Here is a 19,215-nt window from a genome sequence, read left to right on the forward strand (position 1 = left end):
TCCCGTTAAGGATTAAGGAATATTTTGTCTTTATGTTGTCTCTAAACACTTTGATCTTATTCTCTGGTACAGAGGTTCTCTTAACGAAGATTACTCCCTTGAAGGAGGTGGTGGAAGTGATTGAAGGAGGAGATGCTATGGAAGAGTAGCTTTCACGTGCACAGTAACTGTGTGTATCAAGCTGAAAACTCGAATAGTGGGATCTCGGTGTGGTTTTTTTTGTATACTGATAGAACCTTGAATTGTTGCTTTTATTAGCCTCAAACGGTTTTCATGAGAAGGGTTAGGTGGGGGCTAGTTTTGCCTAAAATTTCATGTTCTTGTGTCACTGTTTTCCTCGTAACTTTAGCCCCAAGATCCTCGCCTGAACAAAATTCAAACAGCTTACTAGGCGGATGCCGGATCACCATTTGCTTTGGGAAACCTTTTAAGTGCGGATATGAATTCTGTTGCGTCGGTAGTATAGGTGAAAGTATCATGTGAGACGGGTATAAAAATTCCATGTCCTTGAAGTGGCGTTTCATATAGTTCCCGGGCCTTATTTATTATTTTCACATGGCATAATTACTATTGTCCAATGAGCGTTTTAGCACGGGAATATTCGCATCGAATATGCTTTGATGAGACGAACTAAATAAGATTCCCCCAGTAGAGCATCCTCAGCTAATAGCACTTGTCCCTTGTCAGCTTTACCTAGTGCTCTACTTGCCCTTCAATGCTTTCTCTTGCTCGTTCCCGCTGGTTTAGAAATGGCGCCGGTCATCACCTTTATGATTGTATTGCTGCTCGACCGTCAAGCTATATCCTCTGGGCCCGCGATGTTGGTGGTTAATGTGAAAAATCATTTTTCTAATCTGTCAAATTAGTTAACAAGTAGAAAGTCACATTATAATTCATAATTTAGAGAAAAATGTATTTAATTAGAGGCATAAAGTTCAAAATGTGCCACAAATGTCTCCAATTTTAGGGTAAAATTAATTTTCCGAAAGACTAGTTGTAAAATATTCTTACCGGTAAATAATTAAAATGAATACACACACGAGTAATTAAAATAATTTTATTTTTATCAGTCATTTCCAAGATTCTGACTTCTTGTAAATAAGAGCGATTAGGCTGATTAAATGTACCTCACTCACCTACCCCTATGTACTTAGCGAAGCTTGCATTCGACGTTACTCGCCTCGCCCGTCGTCTCTCGGCCATTTTTGAATAGTACAAATCTCGTCGTTGTCCTCCTTACTTCACACAGAGTTCACACTCCAACTGTCTCTCTCTCTCTCTCTCACAAATTTCGAACCCTCGCTTCGCTTCACGGCTTCCTTTCCTCCTGATGTCTTACGACTACCTCTTCAAGTATATCATTATCGGCGACACAGGTCTTCTTCTCTCTCCCTATTCCAATCCCTAGCTCTTTTTTTACTCTATAGGCTTCATAATTTGAATTGGTGTTTTCGGCTGTCTTATTTGGCGTGACTCAGGTGTTGGCAAATCATGCCTCCTCCTGCAGTTCACCGACAAGAGGTTCCAGCCGGTTCATGATCTCACTATTGGTGTTGAGTTCGGCGCTCGTTTGGTCACCATCGATGGCCGACCCATTAAGCTCCAGATTTGGGACACTGTAAGTCCATGCTGTTCTCCCCTCTCTGTTCTTTGGGTATCTGAATTGATGTCAAATTAAATCGAGAATAAGTGCCAATGCCTAACATGAACCCTGGGGCTTGTTGGCTTATCGTTTCTGAACTTCACGTAGTTCCGTGTTGTTGTTTGTTTTGTTTTTTTTTTTTGGGGGGGGGGGCTAATTTTTTGCTGGTCTTGGTTGCAATATGGAAAATAATGTCTGGCCTTTCTTTAAATGAAGAGGAGTGGGGACACTACTAGTTGAAAGCTGCATCCATAGAGTATATCATCGAGTTTGTGATCATTCGCCAAATTCCTAATCTTGGTAAAGCCACGTGTTGAGTGCCATGAGATAATTTGAACTTCAGTGGACTTTCCGAGTTTGCAATTTAGATGAACAATTTTAAGATTGCATGATTTTTCTGGTTGAACCTTCTTGAGCAGGCGTCTCATAAACTAATATCTGCCCCATACTTTGGTTTTTTTTTTTTTTTTTTGGTTCGATCTTTATCTGCGGTGCTGCCTTCTTTTCCTTTTCCTTTTCCTTTTCCTTTTTTTCCCCCGGGATACGTTTGGAAACACATGACTTTTTGCTTTTGTGTATTCTGAATATAATTAAAATCACCAAGGCATTGCTCCAGGCCTGTCGAGTTTCTCTTCTCTTATCGAGTGTATTCAACAGGTGTTAGATAGTGATGCGAGGGCCTGCAGGGGGACCATACCTGAGGCTGCGTGCTATTCTTAGTTTCTTTTAGTTGTTAGCCTTTATTATTATATAAAAAAATCATCAAGGCATTACGCCTCGTGCTTTTTTTTTTTTTTTTTGGGGGGGGGGGGGGGAGATCCGATGAGAGCATCTTAATGTGATTGACCAGTTTTAGCTATATAGTCCCATATGACGCGAGCTTCTCTAATAATCATAACCTGAATGATACTAAAATTCAGGCGGTTCAACTGCATTTTTACGATCGCCATGCAAAATTTTATTTAGTTCTCTACTTAGTATAGGTTTCTGGAAATTGTGATCTGATATGTTTTGAGTGAACCAGTTACAAATTGCTTGCAAACAAATCATTCACACCTGTGCAGGGTGACAGTTCGATTTTTTTGGTTCTGTTGGGATAGCTACATTAATTAAGTCTAACACGTTGTGTAGGTATGAATGGTGTAACCTGAAATGATTTGTGACTACTTCAATTTATGTATTTTCATGTGCTGAAGAAGAACGTCTTGTTAAACTGTAGGCCGGGCAAGAATCATTTAGATCCATCACTAGATCTTATTACAGAGGAGCAGCAGGAGCACTCCTAGTTTATGACATCACAAGGTTGGTTGTTGCTATTGTCACTTGAATTGCAGGCGTTCTCTCCATGCAGGCCAGTAATGCCATACTCATCACCGTCCCATACACTCCTATGTTGGGCGTTTTCCTCTTTGGAATTACTAACGGACTGCAGATTCTTCATTGCATATAATAGAAGTGAAATGCAGTGAAAATGTGCACACAGACTTTTGGCAGATGACCAAAGCTTTATTATTGCCTTTCCATTTGTTATTGTTGATTCTCCTGTTCGAAATATCTTTTTCACTGAATCTAGAACACGGTGCCTTGGGCTGGTTATGCTTCTATTTAGTCTAACTAAGATTATACTTTCAAATTGGGTTGGTTGTGCTCAAGCACCTGTGATTTCAACTTGCCTTTTTTGGTCTTCCGTATTCATGACATCCAGAGTACACTTTTATTCTATTCACAAAAACATATGCAAATCACTAGGTCCATTTTGTGGGATATATTTGAGGCTTTCATTTTCCATGTTTTTGTTTTCCCCTCTTATATTGCCTCCAACTAAGAACCACAGGGCTTTTCTGTTGACCAGGAGAGAGACATTCAATCATTTAGCAAGTTGGCTGGAAGATGCTCGGCAGCATGCCAGTCCTACCATGACTATCACGCTCATAGGGAACAAGGGTGATCTGTCTCACCGAAGGGCTGTGAGCAAAGAGGAGGGGGAGCAATTTGCAAAGGAAAATGGGCTTTTATTCTTGGAGACTTCTGCAAGGACAGCCCAACATGTTGAAGAGGTGATATAATTTTGTTTCCAAGTGCCATGGAGCCTCAAGAATATTGGACTCTTTTTCCCCTTTAGTGTAAAATGTAACTTAAAAAGCATATTCTGCAGGCTTTTATAAAAACTGCTGCTAAGATTCTTCAGAAAATTCAGGAAGGTGTCTTTGATGTCTCCAACGAGGTAATTATCAACAGTCAGTTTGATGTGCTTAAGTTGTAGGAGTTTATGAGTTGGGATAATAAGCTGGACCGTTGACTATTTGAGATAACGGGTCCAGCGTGGGATTGGTGTTTCGCGTTATAAATCTTAATCACAATATGAAACATTAGATGCATTGCGCTAGTGCTGGTTTTCCTGGAGGAATGGTCCTGGATGATTTCCGGCCGAATGGCCTTGTGAGTTGTGACTAATATTATATTAATATTAATAATGAGTAATAATTCTATTACTGCAGTCATCTGGCATAAAGGTTGGCTATGGACGTCCTCAGGGTCCGTCAGGCGCTAGAGATGGAACAGTCAGTCATTCAGGTGGCTGTTGCAACTGACTGGGAGGAAACATTCACTTGACTGCGTCCTTTTGTACATCCTTTTCTCCCATTCTCTGCCATCCACTGTATAGATCCTATCTCAACAGTAATACTGGGACAGTTTTGACTCCCATATTTGCTTGACTGTAACATTAGGTGGAGACCATCGTGAATTGATATCTGTTCAATGCCCGCATTTTTACTTGCTTCTGTCGCTCCAGTATTACTTACCACCTTTTTTCTATGCTCACTATTTTTTTTTTTAATAATATCTGAATTTTCTAAGTTAAATAAGGTTGGCTGCACGGCTCCCTCCTTTCTTTCCTTCTGTCCAAACTTTTTCGCTCCACAATTTCCCCGCACAATCAAAATTGTGGGTTTTCAAGTCCTTGTAAAATACTTGTCAGTGTTCTGTTTTAAAAAAGAAAACTCATTTAATCACATTATCATTTATAAAATGTCTTCCTTGTTTTTTTTTTTGGGCCAACGACATTTGTAAAATGTTATATTTTTCATAAACTACGTGTATTGTAACTCGTTTTAAATTCCATGCGAAATACATGACTCTTTATTTAATTATATTTTAGCATGAAATGTATAAAATCTTAAAAAATGATAAGCCAATTCATTTTAAAAAAGAGAACAGAATCAATCATAACAATGAATTATGTATTAATTTAAAACATAAAATTTTAATAAATTACTCTATTTGCGCATTATAAAAAAATCAACGCTCATTCTTGAAGTTAATGTAGGAAAAAAATGACAGAGCCCACTCGATTTCAAATAAAAAAAAAAAATGGACAGAGCAAGCGTTGTCTCGAATAGAAAGAACAACTATGGATAAGGGCCAACGTTGCATAGTACAAACTAATTGAATTCGCAAGTTGAATAAAATTGGGAAGGCGATTGGAATGCTTTGTGCTTATTGAAGCAGTTGTATATACAAGGTACTTAAAAAATGATTAAATGAGGACCAATATTTTAATGGTGCAGATCGATATCTAAATGAAAAAAAAAATACTCCTCCGGTCCTTAATATAGGATTCATTTAACTAATTTGATTAAATTAAAGAAGTTAGGTAAGTTAGTTAATTATAAAAATTGTGACACGTTTTTTCTAAAATACCATAATTATCTTTTTTAATACCCCTCTCTATCTTCTACTTGATTATGGTTGATGGAATATCCATAGAGGTAATTTAGAGAAAATTGATAAATATAATAAATAGTTCTTATATTTAAAACTAAAACCAACTCAGAAATTGAGTCCTATATGAATATAGTTCTTATATGTTTTTGGGGCATATGCCGTGACCACCTTTCATCTTAATCTCGAGTGCATATGGCGTGTTGAATCCAATTACGTCAGAAACAAAAACTCTGCATATGGAATTGCACAGCTAGCGTGTATTGGTTGGATTTGGAGGCTTCGATCAGTAAGCTTGTTTGCTCCAGATTCTCCTTCATTCCGATTCATAATCACTTTTCGACGTGATTTTATCAGAAGTCTGAAGTACGGAATTCCTTTTTAAAGTTGGCATTCGTCAGAATTACACTTCTCAGTTCCTGAAACAATGGCGACTCGCATGATCCTCGGAGCTATCAGGAAACGCGCCGTTTTGTTGTCTGCCTCCCATTTTCTGTCTCTCTCATCCGTTTCGACTTCTAGATATGTAAGTTCTCTCCCAGAATAAGAATCTTTCAATTTATCTCTCTCTGTCTCCATCTGTTTGTAACTCTATTCTTCAAATTTAATTTAGGTTAGTACGCTGGTTATAGCGGAGCACGAAGGTGGTGCTGTCAAAGCTCCTTCTATCAGCGCGGTTGCGGCTGCCAAGTCCTTAAGTGATGATGCTTCAATTTCTGTGCTTTTGGCTGGTTCGGGTCCTTCCCTTCACGAAGCTGCTTCGCATGCTGCTTCATGTCACCCTTCAATCTCTCAGGCAAATCCCTTTGTTTTTCTTAAAATTAATTTTACCCTGAAATATCTTGTGTAGGATTTTGATATTTTTGAAAGGTGAATACTGAATAGTGAATACCATTTGTTGGATATTACTAATTTGTTACTGGTGTGTATTTTGATAGAGAAAATATCACTTGTCTCCAAAAAGATATAGGAAGTAAAAAAAAAAAAAAGCTTTGGGATTTTGATGTTTGGTGCATGCTATTTGTTTAGGTGCTTGTGGCTGATTCAGATAAATTCAAGAACCCTCTAGCGGAGCCCTGGGCTAAATTAGTTCATTTAGCTCAGCAGAGTGGTGGTTACTCGCATATTATTGCTGCCTCAAACTCATTTGGGAAAAATGTAGTGCCACGGGCAGCGGCTCTTTTAGATGTTTCTCCAATCACTGATGTTATCGGAATTTCTGAGTCTCATACTTTTGTGAGGTGCATTTTGTTCTATCTTCATTCTGTTTGATAGAAGAAAGTAACCGTTTACCGCACAAGTTGATGCTGCCCGCCTACCATTAATTGGAGCGAGCTTGATACTTACTTGGCTCAGAATCATTATCTATTGTAACATACAACTTAGTCTTAGTTGATATTATCATGCTCTTGTTTGCTCTTATAACAAGGTCCTGCACCCCCCCTCTAATTTTTGGTTTTTATGCTGTTCTGATGAGGGAGCCAATACTGCCTATTCTGGCTTTTTCTTTCATAATTTATGTTATGGATTTATGATTGATCTCTCATCTTCTGGGGCCAAAAAAAAAAAAAAAGAACTCAGCTCTCTATTGCTTTATGTAAAATTGATGAGACTGATCTGTGGGGAATATTTATAATGATAAAAAGTTTAAGGTATGACAGATACAATATTGATGTCATCCTTTAGTTGAGTCATTCCCCTTGAATCTGCTTTTTTCTTAATCATGTCCAATAAAAATGTTAGTTTCTTCATCTGACCGATAATAAAGTTTTGATATCATATTGCAGGCCTATATATGCTGGAAATGCGCTTTCAACTGTCCGATACACTGGTGCTAACCCTTGTATATTGACAATTAGACCTACTTCTTTTCCAGTTTCCCAGAAAACAGTTGATTCAAAACCTAGCCAGGCTTCAATATCTCAGGTTGACCTTTCAACCTTTGATGAAGGTCAGTTTTTGTTTCTGATGCACAGAAATTTTTGGTTTTATGTTGATAAGAAAATAGACAAGGATATAAAATTTGAAATGAACTTGTCCAATAGTTGTTAATTGACTGCTGAACGTTGTTGGAGACTCGAAAGAGCTTGTCCAATATTATGGATGATCTTCTTGGTCATTTTCATCTCTTGAATCAATTTTAACATGTCAGATATTTGAACTTATACCAAAAGGTTAGTTATTTTATTTTTTATTTTTACAGATCTTGGCAAGTCTAGATACATATCTCACACATCTCAGGATTCAGAGAGACCAGATCTTGGGAATGCACGTGTTGTTGTTACTGGTGGTCGTGCATTGAAAAGTGCTGAGAACTTTAAAATGCTTGAAAAGCTAGCTAACAAGCTTGGCGCTGCTGGTATTTGCTCTGGATGAAATTGTGATAGTGCTTCTTATATAGAGCGTTTTGTTCTCTCTTGTCACTGCATTATAGTGCACATGAATATGTTAGAAGCAGTTAAAAATTTTCGTTATTGTCAACTATAAATTCTATTATTTGTTTTCTGAAAGTCTAATCACTTCATTTTCTTTTTGCTTAGTTGGGGCCACACGCGCTGCTGTTGATGCTGGGTTTGTTCCCAATGATCTCCAGGTGACGATTTACTTTCCTTTGGAATTAAAATTATATTCCTCGCCCTATACACAATCACATACAAACAAGCCGGGGGAGAATGGGGGAAAGAAGTTTTTTTTCTAGGCTATAGCTTGACAAACTTTTTCTGAGAATACTAATGGCAATATTGCTGGGTGGAAAGGGTAAATTTTTTGAAAGCTAAGACAACAGCAACACATTAGTTAAAAATCAATTGGTCTAGAAGTACAGTGAGCACATGAAAGTGAAACATAAATCCTCAAATATTATCAATCTCAATCTTCAATAAATTAATTTATAACAAATTATACTGTTCCTAGATTACGAATATCGCACCTTGCCGGATGATGTTTTGTTTGATCAAGGATCTGATAGGCTTTTGACATCCTCTTAAGCTGCATATAGTAATTCATCGAGCTAACAAGTGATCTCATGCTTGTTTGCTTCTGTTATTTTGATATATATAGGTTGGGCAAACTGGAAAGATTGTTGCCCCAGAGCTCTATATGGCGTTTGGAGTGTCAGGAGCTATTCAGCACTTGGCAGGGATGAGAGATTCCAAGGTCATCGTTGCTGTAAACAAAGATGGTGATGCTCCTATATTTCAGGTAATAGCTCTCGTTTTACTGGTAAAAGCTGTACAAGTAAATGCAGACTCTCATCTGGTCCAAAAAGAAAGGGTAAATTAGGCGGCTTCTTTATTTATCCCTATCTAAGCTACTCCTCCGGTCCTTATTATAAGACCCAATTTGACTTTTTATTTGGTCCTAATTATAAGACCCAATCCATTTTCTCTCTTATATTTATACATTTTTTTCCAAGATAATCCTTCTAATAATGATAGTTTTAGCCAATATACTTAATTAGCAAGGATATTTTAGGAATAACAACACTTATTTATTATAAATAACCAACTTAACTTACTTCCTTAATCTCCTCAAATAAGTCAATTGGGTCTTATAATTAGGACCGGAGGAGTATCTTAATGTTTATTCTTGAGACAGAATAAACTTGTGCAGACGTGGATGATCTCATGGTTATCTTTATCTTGTTTCTGCTTGAGCTTGACATTTTAATATGTTATTGCTTATTGTAGGTTGCTGATTATGGACTAGTCGGAGATCTGTTTGAAGTGATCCCAGAGTTACTAGAAAAGCTTCCTGAGAAAAAATAATTCAATAATCTGCATTCCTTCATTTCTACGATCAAGATGTATCCTTGGAACTCTGTACTCATTGACAAAATGAAAAAAATGGGTAGATGCTAGTTGTGCTGTGGCAGTCATTTTAAGCAATATAAGACTTCTTCAACTATCCAGCAGTAGAAATCATGAGCACAGAAAAATATCTTTTTAAAGCTAATTTTACACCTAAAAAATAATCACAACTATTATAAATTGTGGTTGAACATGCTACAAATGACTCATATCAGGGACCATTCCTTATGCCAAGAGTATCTGGAATATGTTAATCATGGTTTCTTTTTTTGCCAGAATAATCATGGATTTATATAACGTAATTCTTCTTGGGTTGTCAAAATCTTGTTGCTCTATGAATGAGGTGTTTAATGTATGAAACAGTTCTCCAATGGAAGCCTAAGGCTCAGTTGATGAAAGGTCAATCAGGGCTGCGTGAGGATTCGAATTTCCCTTTCTCGTTATGTGACATCCATCATTGATTGCCCATGCATATTGATTAAATTAATTCCCTATGCATTTGTGAAAATCTGGAAAGTGAGAATGACACAAAAATATGGTCTCGGATTCACACTTTTTATTCCAATGCATCGTACATGTTAGCGGCAGTAGGGTAATTAAATTAAACTAAATTAGATTCAAATGAACTGAAAAATAATTCTCCGGATATAAAATATATTTTATATTTTTTTAATAAAAATAATTATTAAAGATATAAAAAGTATCAAATATTTAATTTTTTCATGCAATGAAACAAATTATTTAGCTTAACGCACCGAAACAAAGTTTAATTAAAGGGTTAAGGTGTATTTAACATTTTAAAATATCTTTTTAAGTGTATCCAGCAAACTAAAGTATTTTGTATGGCGTTCAACACATTACAATATTTTTTTAAATATGTTTAACGCCTTAAAATATTTTTGATACATCTAGCATTTTAAAATATTTTTTTGTTATAGTTTGTACTAAAGCAAAAACAAAATTTTAAAGTGTTGGATGTATCGAAAAAATATTTTAAGATGTTAGATATATCATAAAATAATTTAGGGTGGTGCTAAATACATTGGAGAAAATATTTCAGGCACCCTAACCCTTAATTAAAAGCAGCATCCAACGTTTGACGAACATATGAGGCAGATTTCAGAAGATAGATTACACCCTCTAACTTCATCGAAAATTCGAAAAAGTTAAAAAGAAGTATCATATGATAGGCTCTTATAATTCCGCCTGTAATTTCACTTTGTCTATACGTATCAGAATAAATAGATGGATAAATATAATGAAGGATTGGTCCCACTAATTAGCTTATTTGTATGATCCATCACATGAAAAAGAATATACATGCATCAACTTCAACAACCACCCGCCCCCTTTACTAGTATTGTCATGTTCCCATCTAAGCCTTCGACTCCATTAATTCTCTCTCTCTCACAAAATTCTCATCATCTTCACCGTCTCTTTCATCTCTTCCTAACCTTATCTCTACTCTTCACTTAATCAGTGGATCACGAAAAATTCAGCTAGTGAACTATTTACACTTTCATGCTCCCTCACGCGGTGAGATTCAACCAGAGATTGGCTGTTTCTCTGCAGTGAGATGCAGGAAGTTACCATACAACAAAATATCAGATTGAGAATTCAGCTAGCTCAATCCCCATCAATGGCCTTCATTAGTTTTCAAGTGTATATATCAAATACCCAACTCGGCCTTTTACTAGATTTGTGCAATTGCTATGTATGTGAGACCTTTGAAACTTTGAGGTATCTTCCACATATTCTCAAGTGAAGTTACATTTTTCGGGAGAAATATATAAAAAGATGACAGAAAGAGAAAAACAAAGCATTAGCTTGATTGCATTGACTTATTCTATGTATGATTGATCGAAGAGTTCATACCAAAGCATGCCAAAAGGAGAGAAACTAACAAGAGTCAGGCTACTTTTGAGAGGGTTATTTCCCTCTCAAGGTAGGCCAATGATGTGGGATTGACCTGCATGAACAAGTAGTTGCCAGCAAATAAATCGCCGAAATGAACTTGACCTTCCTTCAATCTCTTCATCACTTTAGCGCATGATCTTCTCATGGCAGACACCATCATGGCTTTCTTCCTCCACAGTCTCCTCAAGCTTGGAACTTTGAGCCTAAACCTCCTCCTAATAGGAATCCTTCTGAATCTGAACCATTTATTCTTCGGCCTCACAACCACTCTCTCTCTAACCTCACCATCAACCCCAGTTTCTGAAGGTCTGAGTCTCTGGTAACGGAATTTGCCAGCAGAAGCCATCTCAATCAAAGACATGATTAAGAATCTCCCCTGGGAGAGAAAATTTGACTCTATGAACCGTTGCCGTTCCTTCCTGATCTGAGAAATGGTAGGACGGGTAAAAAAGAGAGAAGAAAGATGATATTTAAGGTTCGAAGAAACTGTGGTTGAGTGCATTAAATGGAAGAGAGAAAGGTGGCCACACAACGTTGGTGGGAACGGTGGCATCACATTTAATGATATTTGTGGGCTTTACATTAAGTAGAAAAGACGTTTATGAAGCACTTAACTTCTCGCACATGGTTGGCAATGCAATCTCTTAATTTTGTGAGGAGAGTTATCATTTAATTCCGAACTAAACTGTCCACAATGATGGATACACAGTTCCAAGGTCAGATCCATTTGTTAGGTCCTGCGCGTAAATCAAGTTCAGACTACATTTATTATATTCATCTGTTTAATTTTACATTGAAAACCATCAAAACTATATATGTAAAATCGAACGTGTAGTAAGATTAATAATTTCACGTGAATTCTTACTGATCTACTTAAATTAATCAACTAGTTCTTATATTAAAGACTAGAAGTAGTACAAACAGAAGAAAACGACGTAACAGAAGCAATTGCGTGTTCTATCGTTTTCTCTTTTGTCGTCCTCAAACTTGCACTGTCTTGTTTATATGTATTGAAGATTTACTTTCCACCGTCACGAAATTTACCAGATTTCACGACTTCTGGAATTAGAACTTGGTGATCACACATGAAGTTTGCTAACAGAAGTCACCAGCAACGTAAGGACTCGCATAAATATTCTTCCTTAAAACATCTATATCTTGCGACGTTATCCAACATGCCCATCGTTGAAGATATATATATATATCAGTATCTAGGAGTCTATTGTACAAAACGATATTATAGAGGTTCACTGCAATTATTCGGATTCATTAACTGCATCAGAGCTTTGAAATGACAAGGTAAAAGGGACAATGAAACAAATTAAGCAACTAGACCAAAGTCAGAACTGCCACTTCTGCTTTAATGCTCAAGTAAACTTGTTTGTTTCATTTGATATTGTCAAAGGATGTTACAGGGAAAAGCTGCTTTAATTTCCGCTGATGCTAGAGAAGCATACCCAAATACAGATTAAAGTTATATGCCGGTATTTAATCTGCTGTACCAATCATAACTTACAAATATATATGATAAATTTTATATTATGGAATAGATGGGTTGGCTGATCATTATATAAAAAGAGAAAAAATAAAGAATATTTTCTTATAAAAGGTAAATATGTTGTTTTAATAACATGAAAGGAAGCAAGCACGGATGCACTGCTACTTTCATTATTTTGTATGGGTTGGAAGGTAGGCCCTTCATCAAACAAAGCGCGTAAAAGCCATATTTCTTTTTACATCTGGATCCAGCTTTCTAGCTTTTTACCACACCATATGGGGCACTTCTTGTTTTATTTAAAAACATTGAACAAACTATGGTGAGTATAGTCTACTTAATTAGCCATATATTCAGGGGGGGTCCCAAAATTTTTCTTGTCCTTCCACTTCAATGTTAGGGGATATCGCAAACGCGGACTGCAATACTACATATTACCAAATTCTTCACTAAAATTCTAAAATGATACTCTTGGCCCGTTCTATATTTTCACCTAGAAAATTTAAAAATAGCAAACTGGATTCACGCTACAAAACTGAACTCACATGGTTTTTCCCTTCTGAGTTTCTGCTCCACAGCAGATAACATCGAGAGAGTTGTTCCTAACCCAAACTTCTACGACTCTTCTTTTCTGGGTATCTCCAAATTTACTCCTTTTGGTCTCTATAAATAAATAAACAAACGAGCACTATGTTCAGCCCGAGATGGTGCGCTAAAGCTAACCCAGTAGTGAAAATGGGGAGGGCAAAACCAGTGCACAGTGGGTTTTTCTTGATGACGACATGGCTTGTAGTTATATCTGCCGTGAGTGTAGAGCTCAAAGACTCGCCTGCTTGCTCTTTCCCAGCAATCTACAACTTTGGCGACTCCAATTCTGACACAGGCGGGATATCGGCCGCCTTTGTGCCAATCTCTGGGCCATACGGCGAAGGCTTCTTTCGTAAGCCTGCAGGGAGAGACAGTGACGGCCGTCTCATCGTAGATTTCATAGGTCTCTTCTTCCTTTGCTTTTCTCCAGGTGACTGAATCATTTTCTGCCTGCTAATTCTGTTTAGTATGATGCAGCTGAAAGACTGAACCTGCCATATCTGAGCGCTTATCTGAATTCTCTTGGAACCAATTATCGTCACGGCGCCAATTTTGCCACGGGAGGATCAACGATCAGAAGGCAAAACGAAACCATCTTCGAATATGGAATAAGCCCTTTCTCACTTGACATTCAGATTGTGCAGTTCGATCAGTTCAAAGCACGTGCTACCCAACTCTACCAACAAGGTGAACCAATACAGAGTGATAATTATGCTAATTTGAATAATATCTGTCAAAGAGTGTATTCCTGTCCTCATTTCATTTATAGTTTTGGACTGTAAATCCTATAGGCTTCAGACTTTTTCAGAGTTTACCCAGATGTCTACGAAGCATATGATTTCACAATATTAAATCGTATGAAAGTAAACAACTATTGTCATGCACAATACATTTCCTCGTCATTGAATTAGTGTTTCCTGAAATTTAGCCAATACCTCAATGGAGAGAAGCAAGCTTCCGGTCCCGGAGGAATTTTCCAAGGCTTTATACACATTTGACATTGGTCAAAACGACCTGTCGGTTGGCTTCAGAAAGCTGAACACCGATCAACTTCGTGCAGCCATCCCAGATATTGTCAATCAGTTGGCCTCTGCTGTTCAAGTAAGTAGAAGGGATAATGCTTTCTTACTCAGAGAAATGAGTATCTGAACCCTGTAAAAGAATGTAAATAGTTCGTTGCTAATTAATTGAAATGGAAATGATGAATAAGATGCTTTCAGAATTTATACCAACAAGAAGGGAGGGCATTCTGGATACACAACACAGGTCCTATTGGGTGCTTGCCTGTGAACCTATTTTACAAGCATAATCTACCACCTGGCTATCTTGATCAGTATGGCTGTGTGAAGGACCAAAACGACATGGCTATAGAGTTCAACAAGCAGCTTAAAGACAGAGTGATCAAGCTCAGGACGGAGCTCCCCGAGGCTGCAATTACGTATGTGGATGTCTATGCTGCAAAATATGGACTAATCAGCAACGCCAAGACTGAAGGTAGGTGCCTATCCTGATAAATCTATATTGTAGGATGTTTTCTACATAAATTGCATATTTTTATCATCTGTTTCATTTTTCAAATATTTTGACAGGATTTACGGATCCACTGAAGATTTGTTGTGGATATCACGTAAACGACACCCATATCTGGTGTGGGACAAAAGGAACTGCAAATGGAAAAGAAGTGTATGGTGCTTCTTGTGAAAACCCTTCGTTATATGTCAGCTGGGATGGGGTTCATTACGCTGAGGCTGCTAACCATTGGGTTGCTAATCACATACTCAATGGCTCTTTGTCGGACCCACCGATTCCAATCACCCAAGCTTGTTACAGGCATTAATAACAGAACGTGTCAGAACTATATATCAACCTGGGGATTCTTATGGGATGTCATATTACACATTGACCAGACGAATGAATTATAGTTATGTGATATCTTGTGATATTGGAGTTTCTTTTATTCGAAAATGCTGTGTGCGATCGTTTACCCTTTGCTCGTTCCCATCCTCTTTACTCCTTCGCTTAAAAATATTGAACCTATTCTGTAATGTAGTTTCCATGATAGTACAAACGAGACAGGCCATGACTAAATGCATTTCCAGTTCCAAAACAAGTCATTGTTGCAAGTGAATATATTACAACCAGACTAAAAGACACCAAGGGTTGAGAAGCATTGTACAAGAGCTTCAAGTAGCTTATTTACATTAAGGCAATACAACTACTCTATTTTCTTTGTTAAAGAAAAAAATTACAATATTTCAGCATCAGTACAAGAGTATACAATATGCGAAAGAAGTCAGCGCTTCGTGCAATAAATATGTGGCGCGCTGATTTTGAAGTTTGGCAAACACCTAAAGCAAACTAAGAAATAAACGGACGAATTCCTATATAACTTCCATATATGCATGCTAAGATACAAAAACATAGTACCCCCACTGCGCACTCGAGTAAAGACAACTGCACACACCACGACAAACACTAGAACTTGCATAGCGGATTAGCAATCCAATTTTGACAGTTTCCATCACCACTCCGACAAACTTTGTGTACAAATTTGTAGAAATGATTGAAAAACACGAAATCTTTGCACTACCTGATAAATCCAGGGGTTGTCATTAACGTATGATGATGAAATCGTCAATGAAAATGAAATGGTTGGTTCAGCGTGGTGCACTCAATATATTTTTATTCAATTGAAAAATAACATACAAATCTTCAAATCAAAAATGGATCAAGAGCCTGGCATTTCTTGTGTGAGTAAATTTCACCATCTAAACGTAATCCCCCATGCTCTTACTGCGAACAACCAAGTATCGTTTTCAAAAAAGAAGAGTAAATGACAATTTTTCCCCCTCATCTGATCCATGCGAATGTCACTGTCTAATGTTTCGTAAATCTCAATTATATATTTAAAAACGCAGTACGATATGATACCAGAAGAAAATTGCACTTCAAAACTGATTTTACTCACCAAAATAGTTGGCATAAATTTACAATACAATCATTCGATTATAGACTGGATGACTCCAGCGCCCACAGTCTTTCCACCTTCTCTGATTGCAAATCTCATTCCTTTTTCACAGGCTACCGGAAAAATCAGCTCTACAACCATCTTTACACGGTCTCCGGGCATAACCATCTTAGACTCTTCATCCTTATCATTCATGATTTTAGAGACCTTCCCAGTAACATCAGTAGTCCTCATGTAGAATTGAGGCCGGTATCCAGCAAAAAATGGTGAGTGCCTACCTCCCTCCTCCTTTCTCAGCACATACACAATAGCAATGAACTTCGTATGGGGCGTGATGGCGCCGGGTTTGGCAATAACCATTCCCCTTTGAACGTCTGTTTTCTGAATGCCCCTGAGTAAAAGCCCCACATTATCACCTGCAATCGCTTCATCAAGTGTTTTTTGGAACATTTCAACCCCAGTAACTGTTGTTGTACGTGTTTCTTTAACACCCACTACATCTACGGGGTCCCCAACCTTAACTGTGCCCCTCTCGACACGCCCTGTCGCCACAGTACCACGACCAGTAATGGAAAACACATCTTCAATCGCCATAAGGAACGGCAAATCAGTTTGTCGCTGTGGAATTGGAATATAACTATCAACAGCATCCATCAAGTCATAAATCTTATCGACCCACTGATCCTCTCCTCTCTTGATTTTGGGGTTTGCCATCAATGCCTGTAAAGCCAACAATGCCGAACCTGAAACAATAGGCACGTCATCACCCGGGAATTCATACAGAGTCAGGAGCTCCCGAACTTCCAATTCCACCAACTGAAGAAGCTCTTCATCATCAACCTGGTCCTGTTTGTTCAAGAAAACCACAATATTTGGCACACCAACCTGTTTCGCCAACAGAATGTGCTCTTTGGTCTGAGGCATTGGCCCATCCGCGCCTGAAACTACCAAGATCGCGCCGTCCATTTGCGCCGCACCGGTGATCATGTTCTTCACATAGTCGGCGTGCCCGGGGCAATCCACATGAGCATAGTGTCTGCTCTCAGTTTCATACTCAACCGTTGCGGTGTTGATCGTGATCCCTCGGGCTCTCTCTTCCGGCGCCGCATCGATTTCGTCATACTTCTTGGGTGCGCTATTGCCCATAGAGGCCAAAGCCATGGTAAGAGCAGCTGTGAGAGTAGTCTTCCCATGGTCAACGTGACCGATCGTGCCAATATTAACGTGGGGCTTCTTCCTCTCAAATTTTCCCCGGGCTGCTCGGACGACAAAGGCCCCACGACGAGTAGATTCGATGAAGTTGGGGGCGCCGGCTACGAGCGATGAGGGCAAGACGGATGTGAGTTTGAAAGAAAGGAGATTGCGTTTTGAGTGTGAACTGTAGAGGAAGAGATGGGCGGGGGATGAGATTGAAGAAGTAAAGGATGGTGAAGGTCTGATAGAGACCTCGGAAAGAGAAGGCGTGGGAGACGCTCCGAAGATGGAGGCCATGGATCGGGAGAGAGAGCGGCGAAGGGTGGCGGAGTACACGAAGAATAGCGAAGGAACTTGGATCGTAGCAGTTGCTTTGCCATGTACGAATTCAATTTATTCTCAACACAAAAAGGGTCCTGACGTCCGTCGTTCTGCCCCGCTAAAAAAGTAACTAATTTCTAAATATTATTATGGCCTTTCCAAGCAAAAATAAAAAATAAAAAACAAGTGTCAAAGGCCGTAATTCTTATTATAAGACTTGTTATTATAGGTTATTGGAGTTGTTATTAAGACCTTTTGGTAATTATTTCTCTTTTGTGAAACTTGATTGTAATTTCTCTAATTATTATTTGCCTTACACAACAACCTAAAAATCTGATAACTAATTTAAAAAAGTTTATTGGGAAAATGACACTAAAATACCACTTGAATTCCAAAAAGACACATAAGGGACCTGAATAAGCAAAATGACAAAGAAGGCATCAGGTACCAATCTGGAATTTTGATTTTTGGCCTAAAGACTGAATTGCCCTTATTGTGTTTGCCCCCTCCCAGCGAAAGCAATTCCCCCCACTCGGCAAAAGAGAAACTGCCCCCACTTGGCGAAACCAATCCATCTACTCGGTGAAACTAATCCCTCCCCTCAGTGAAACCGAATCCCTCTACTCGATGAAACCAATCCCTCCACTCCATGAAACCAAACCCCCTCCAGTTGACGAAACTAAATCCTTCGCATCACCATTCTGTAGAGATTATTGATTTGGTGGGTTTTGGTTGTGGGAAAGAGGATTTGTAGTGAGAGAGGGAGTGAACCGAAGCGGAAAGATGAAGCGGAAATCAGAAAACTAGCAAGCAATTACGTAACGTAACTGCTGTCATATGCCTGCTGGTTTTTGATAAATCTCATTACGTGAATGGTAAATTTCACTATACATGTAGTTAATTATGAATTTTACAAAATACATATTGTGATTTACAACTTTTGTAGTGAAAGTGACTACTTTGTTAATGGGTTTTGCGACCTGTTTTCAGGAGATAAACAACTTGTTTGTAAAAACTAATAAAAGTGACAACTTTTGTAGTCACGTTGAATTAACTGGTTGCAAAAGCCATTTAAGAAGTGGTCATTTTCACTATAAAAGTTGTAAATATCACTGTGTGTTTTGTAAAATTCAGCGTCAAATTTTATTAATTTTTAGAAACAAGTTGCTCATCCCCTGAAAAGAGGTTGCAAAACTCATCTAAGAAATGGTCATTTTCACTATAAAAGTTGTAAATATCACTGTGTGTTTTGTAAAATTCAGTGTCAAATTTTATTGATTTTTAGAAACAAGTTGCTCATCCCCTGAAAAGAGGTTACAAAACTCATTTAAGAAGTGGTAATTTTCACTACAAAAGTTGTAAATATCACTGTGTGTTTTGTAAAATTCAGCATGGAATTTTATTGGTTTTTAGAAACAAGTTGCTCATCCCCTGAAAAGAGGTTGCAAAACTCATTTAAAAAGTGGTAATTTTCACTACAAAAGTTGTAAATATCACTGTGTGTTTTGTAAAATTCAGCATGGAATTTTATTGGTTTTTAGAAACAAGTTGCTCATCC

General features: G+C 38.0%; 5 protein-coding genes across 6 annotated transcripts; 3 read left to right on the forward strand and 2 right to left on the reverse strand.

Moving 5' to 3' along the window:
- The first annotated feature begins 1,312 nt into the window (after positions 1 to 1,312).
- LOC114748669 (ras-related protein RABB1b-like) lies at positions 1,313 to 4,338 on the forward strand. Its single transcript, XM_028937116.1, has 6 exons — positions 1,313 to 1,376; positions 1,479 to 1,618; positions 2,862 to 2,944; positions 3,495 to 3,699; positions 3,798 to 3,866; positions 4,141 to 4,338. The coding sequence occupies exons 1-6, from the start codon at positions 1,331 to 1,333 to the stop codon at positions 4,231 to 4,233; spliced, it is 636 nt and encodes a 211-aa protein (XP_028792949.1). The 5' UTR covers positions 1,313 to 1,330; the 3' UTR covers positions 4,234 to 4,338.
- Positions 4,339 to 5,537: 1,199 nt separating this feature from the next.
- On the forward strand, positions 5,538 to 9,271 carry LOC114748667 (electron transfer flavoprotein subunit alpha, mitochondrial). Of its 2 annotated transcripts, XM_028937112.1 has the most exons (8): positions 5,541 to 5,891; positions 5,979 to 6,161; positions 6,395 to 6,606; positions 7,153 to 7,316; positions 7,569 to 7,724; positions 7,906 to 7,958; positions 8,426 to 8,566; positions 9,055 to 9,271. In XM_028937112.1, exons 1-8 carry the CDS (start codon positions 5,793 to 5,795, stop codon positions 9,130 to 9,132), a joined length of 1,086 nt encoding a protein of 361 aa, XP_028792945.1. In that variant the 5' UTR covers positions 5,541 to 5,792; the 3' UTR covers positions 9,133 to 9,271. The 2 variants fall into 2 exon arrangements, with proteins under 2 accessions (XP_028792946.1, XP_028792945.1); XM_028937113.1 differs by lacking the exon at positions 7,906 to 7,958 and having other exon boundaries at positions 5,538 to 5,891.
- Positions 9,272 to 10,982: 1,711 nt separating this feature from the next.
- On the reverse strand, positions 10,983 to 11,542 carry LOC114748665 (uncharacterized). The gene has a single exon (XM_028937111.1). It carries the CDS (start codon positions 11,450 to 11,452, stop codon positions 11,084 to 11,086), a length of 369 nt encoding a protein of 122 aa, XP_028792944.1. The 5' UTR covers positions 11,453 to 11,542; the 3' UTR covers positions 10,983 to 11,083.
- A 1,553-nt stretch (positions 11,543 to 13,095) lies between these two features.
- Positions 13,096 to 15,085, forward strand: LOC114748671 (GDSL esterase/lipase At5g14450-like). Its single transcript, XM_028937118.1, has 5 exons — positions 13,096 to 13,577; positions 13,652 to 13,861; positions 14,103 to 14,275; positions 14,395 to 14,668; positions 14,764 to 15,085. The coding sequence occupies exons 1-5, from the start codon at positions 13,277 to 13,279 to the stop codon at positions 15,009 to 15,011; spliced, it is 1,206 nt and encodes a 401-aa protein (XP_028792951.1). The 5' UTR covers positions 13,096 to 13,276; the 3' UTR covers positions 15,012 to 15,085.
- Positions 14,266 to 17,679, reverse strand: LOC114748670 (elongation factor Tu, chloroplastic-like). The gene is made up of 2 exons (XM_028937117.1): positions 16,143 to 17,679; positions 14,266 to 14,326 (listed from the first exon to the last, which is right to left on the reverse strand). Exon 1 carries the CDS (start codon positions 17,631 to 17,633, stop codon positions 16,173 to 16,175), a length of 1,461 nt encoding a protein of 486 aa, XP_028792950.1. The 5' UTR covers positions 17,634 to 17,679; the 3' UTR covers positions 14,266 to 14,326; positions 16,143 to 16,172.
- Positions 17,680 to 19,215: the final 1,536 nt, after the last annotated feature.

Source organism: Neltuma alba, unplaced genomic scaffold, assembly GCF_004799145.2.
Source record: "Neltuma alba isolate B1F8T4 unplaced genomic scaffold, ASM479914v2 tig00005776_pilon, whole genome shotgun sequence".
Taxonomy (NCBI): domain Eukaryota; kingdom Viridiplantae; phylum Streptophyta; class Magnoliopsida; order Fabales; family Fabaceae; genus Neltuma; species Neltuma alba.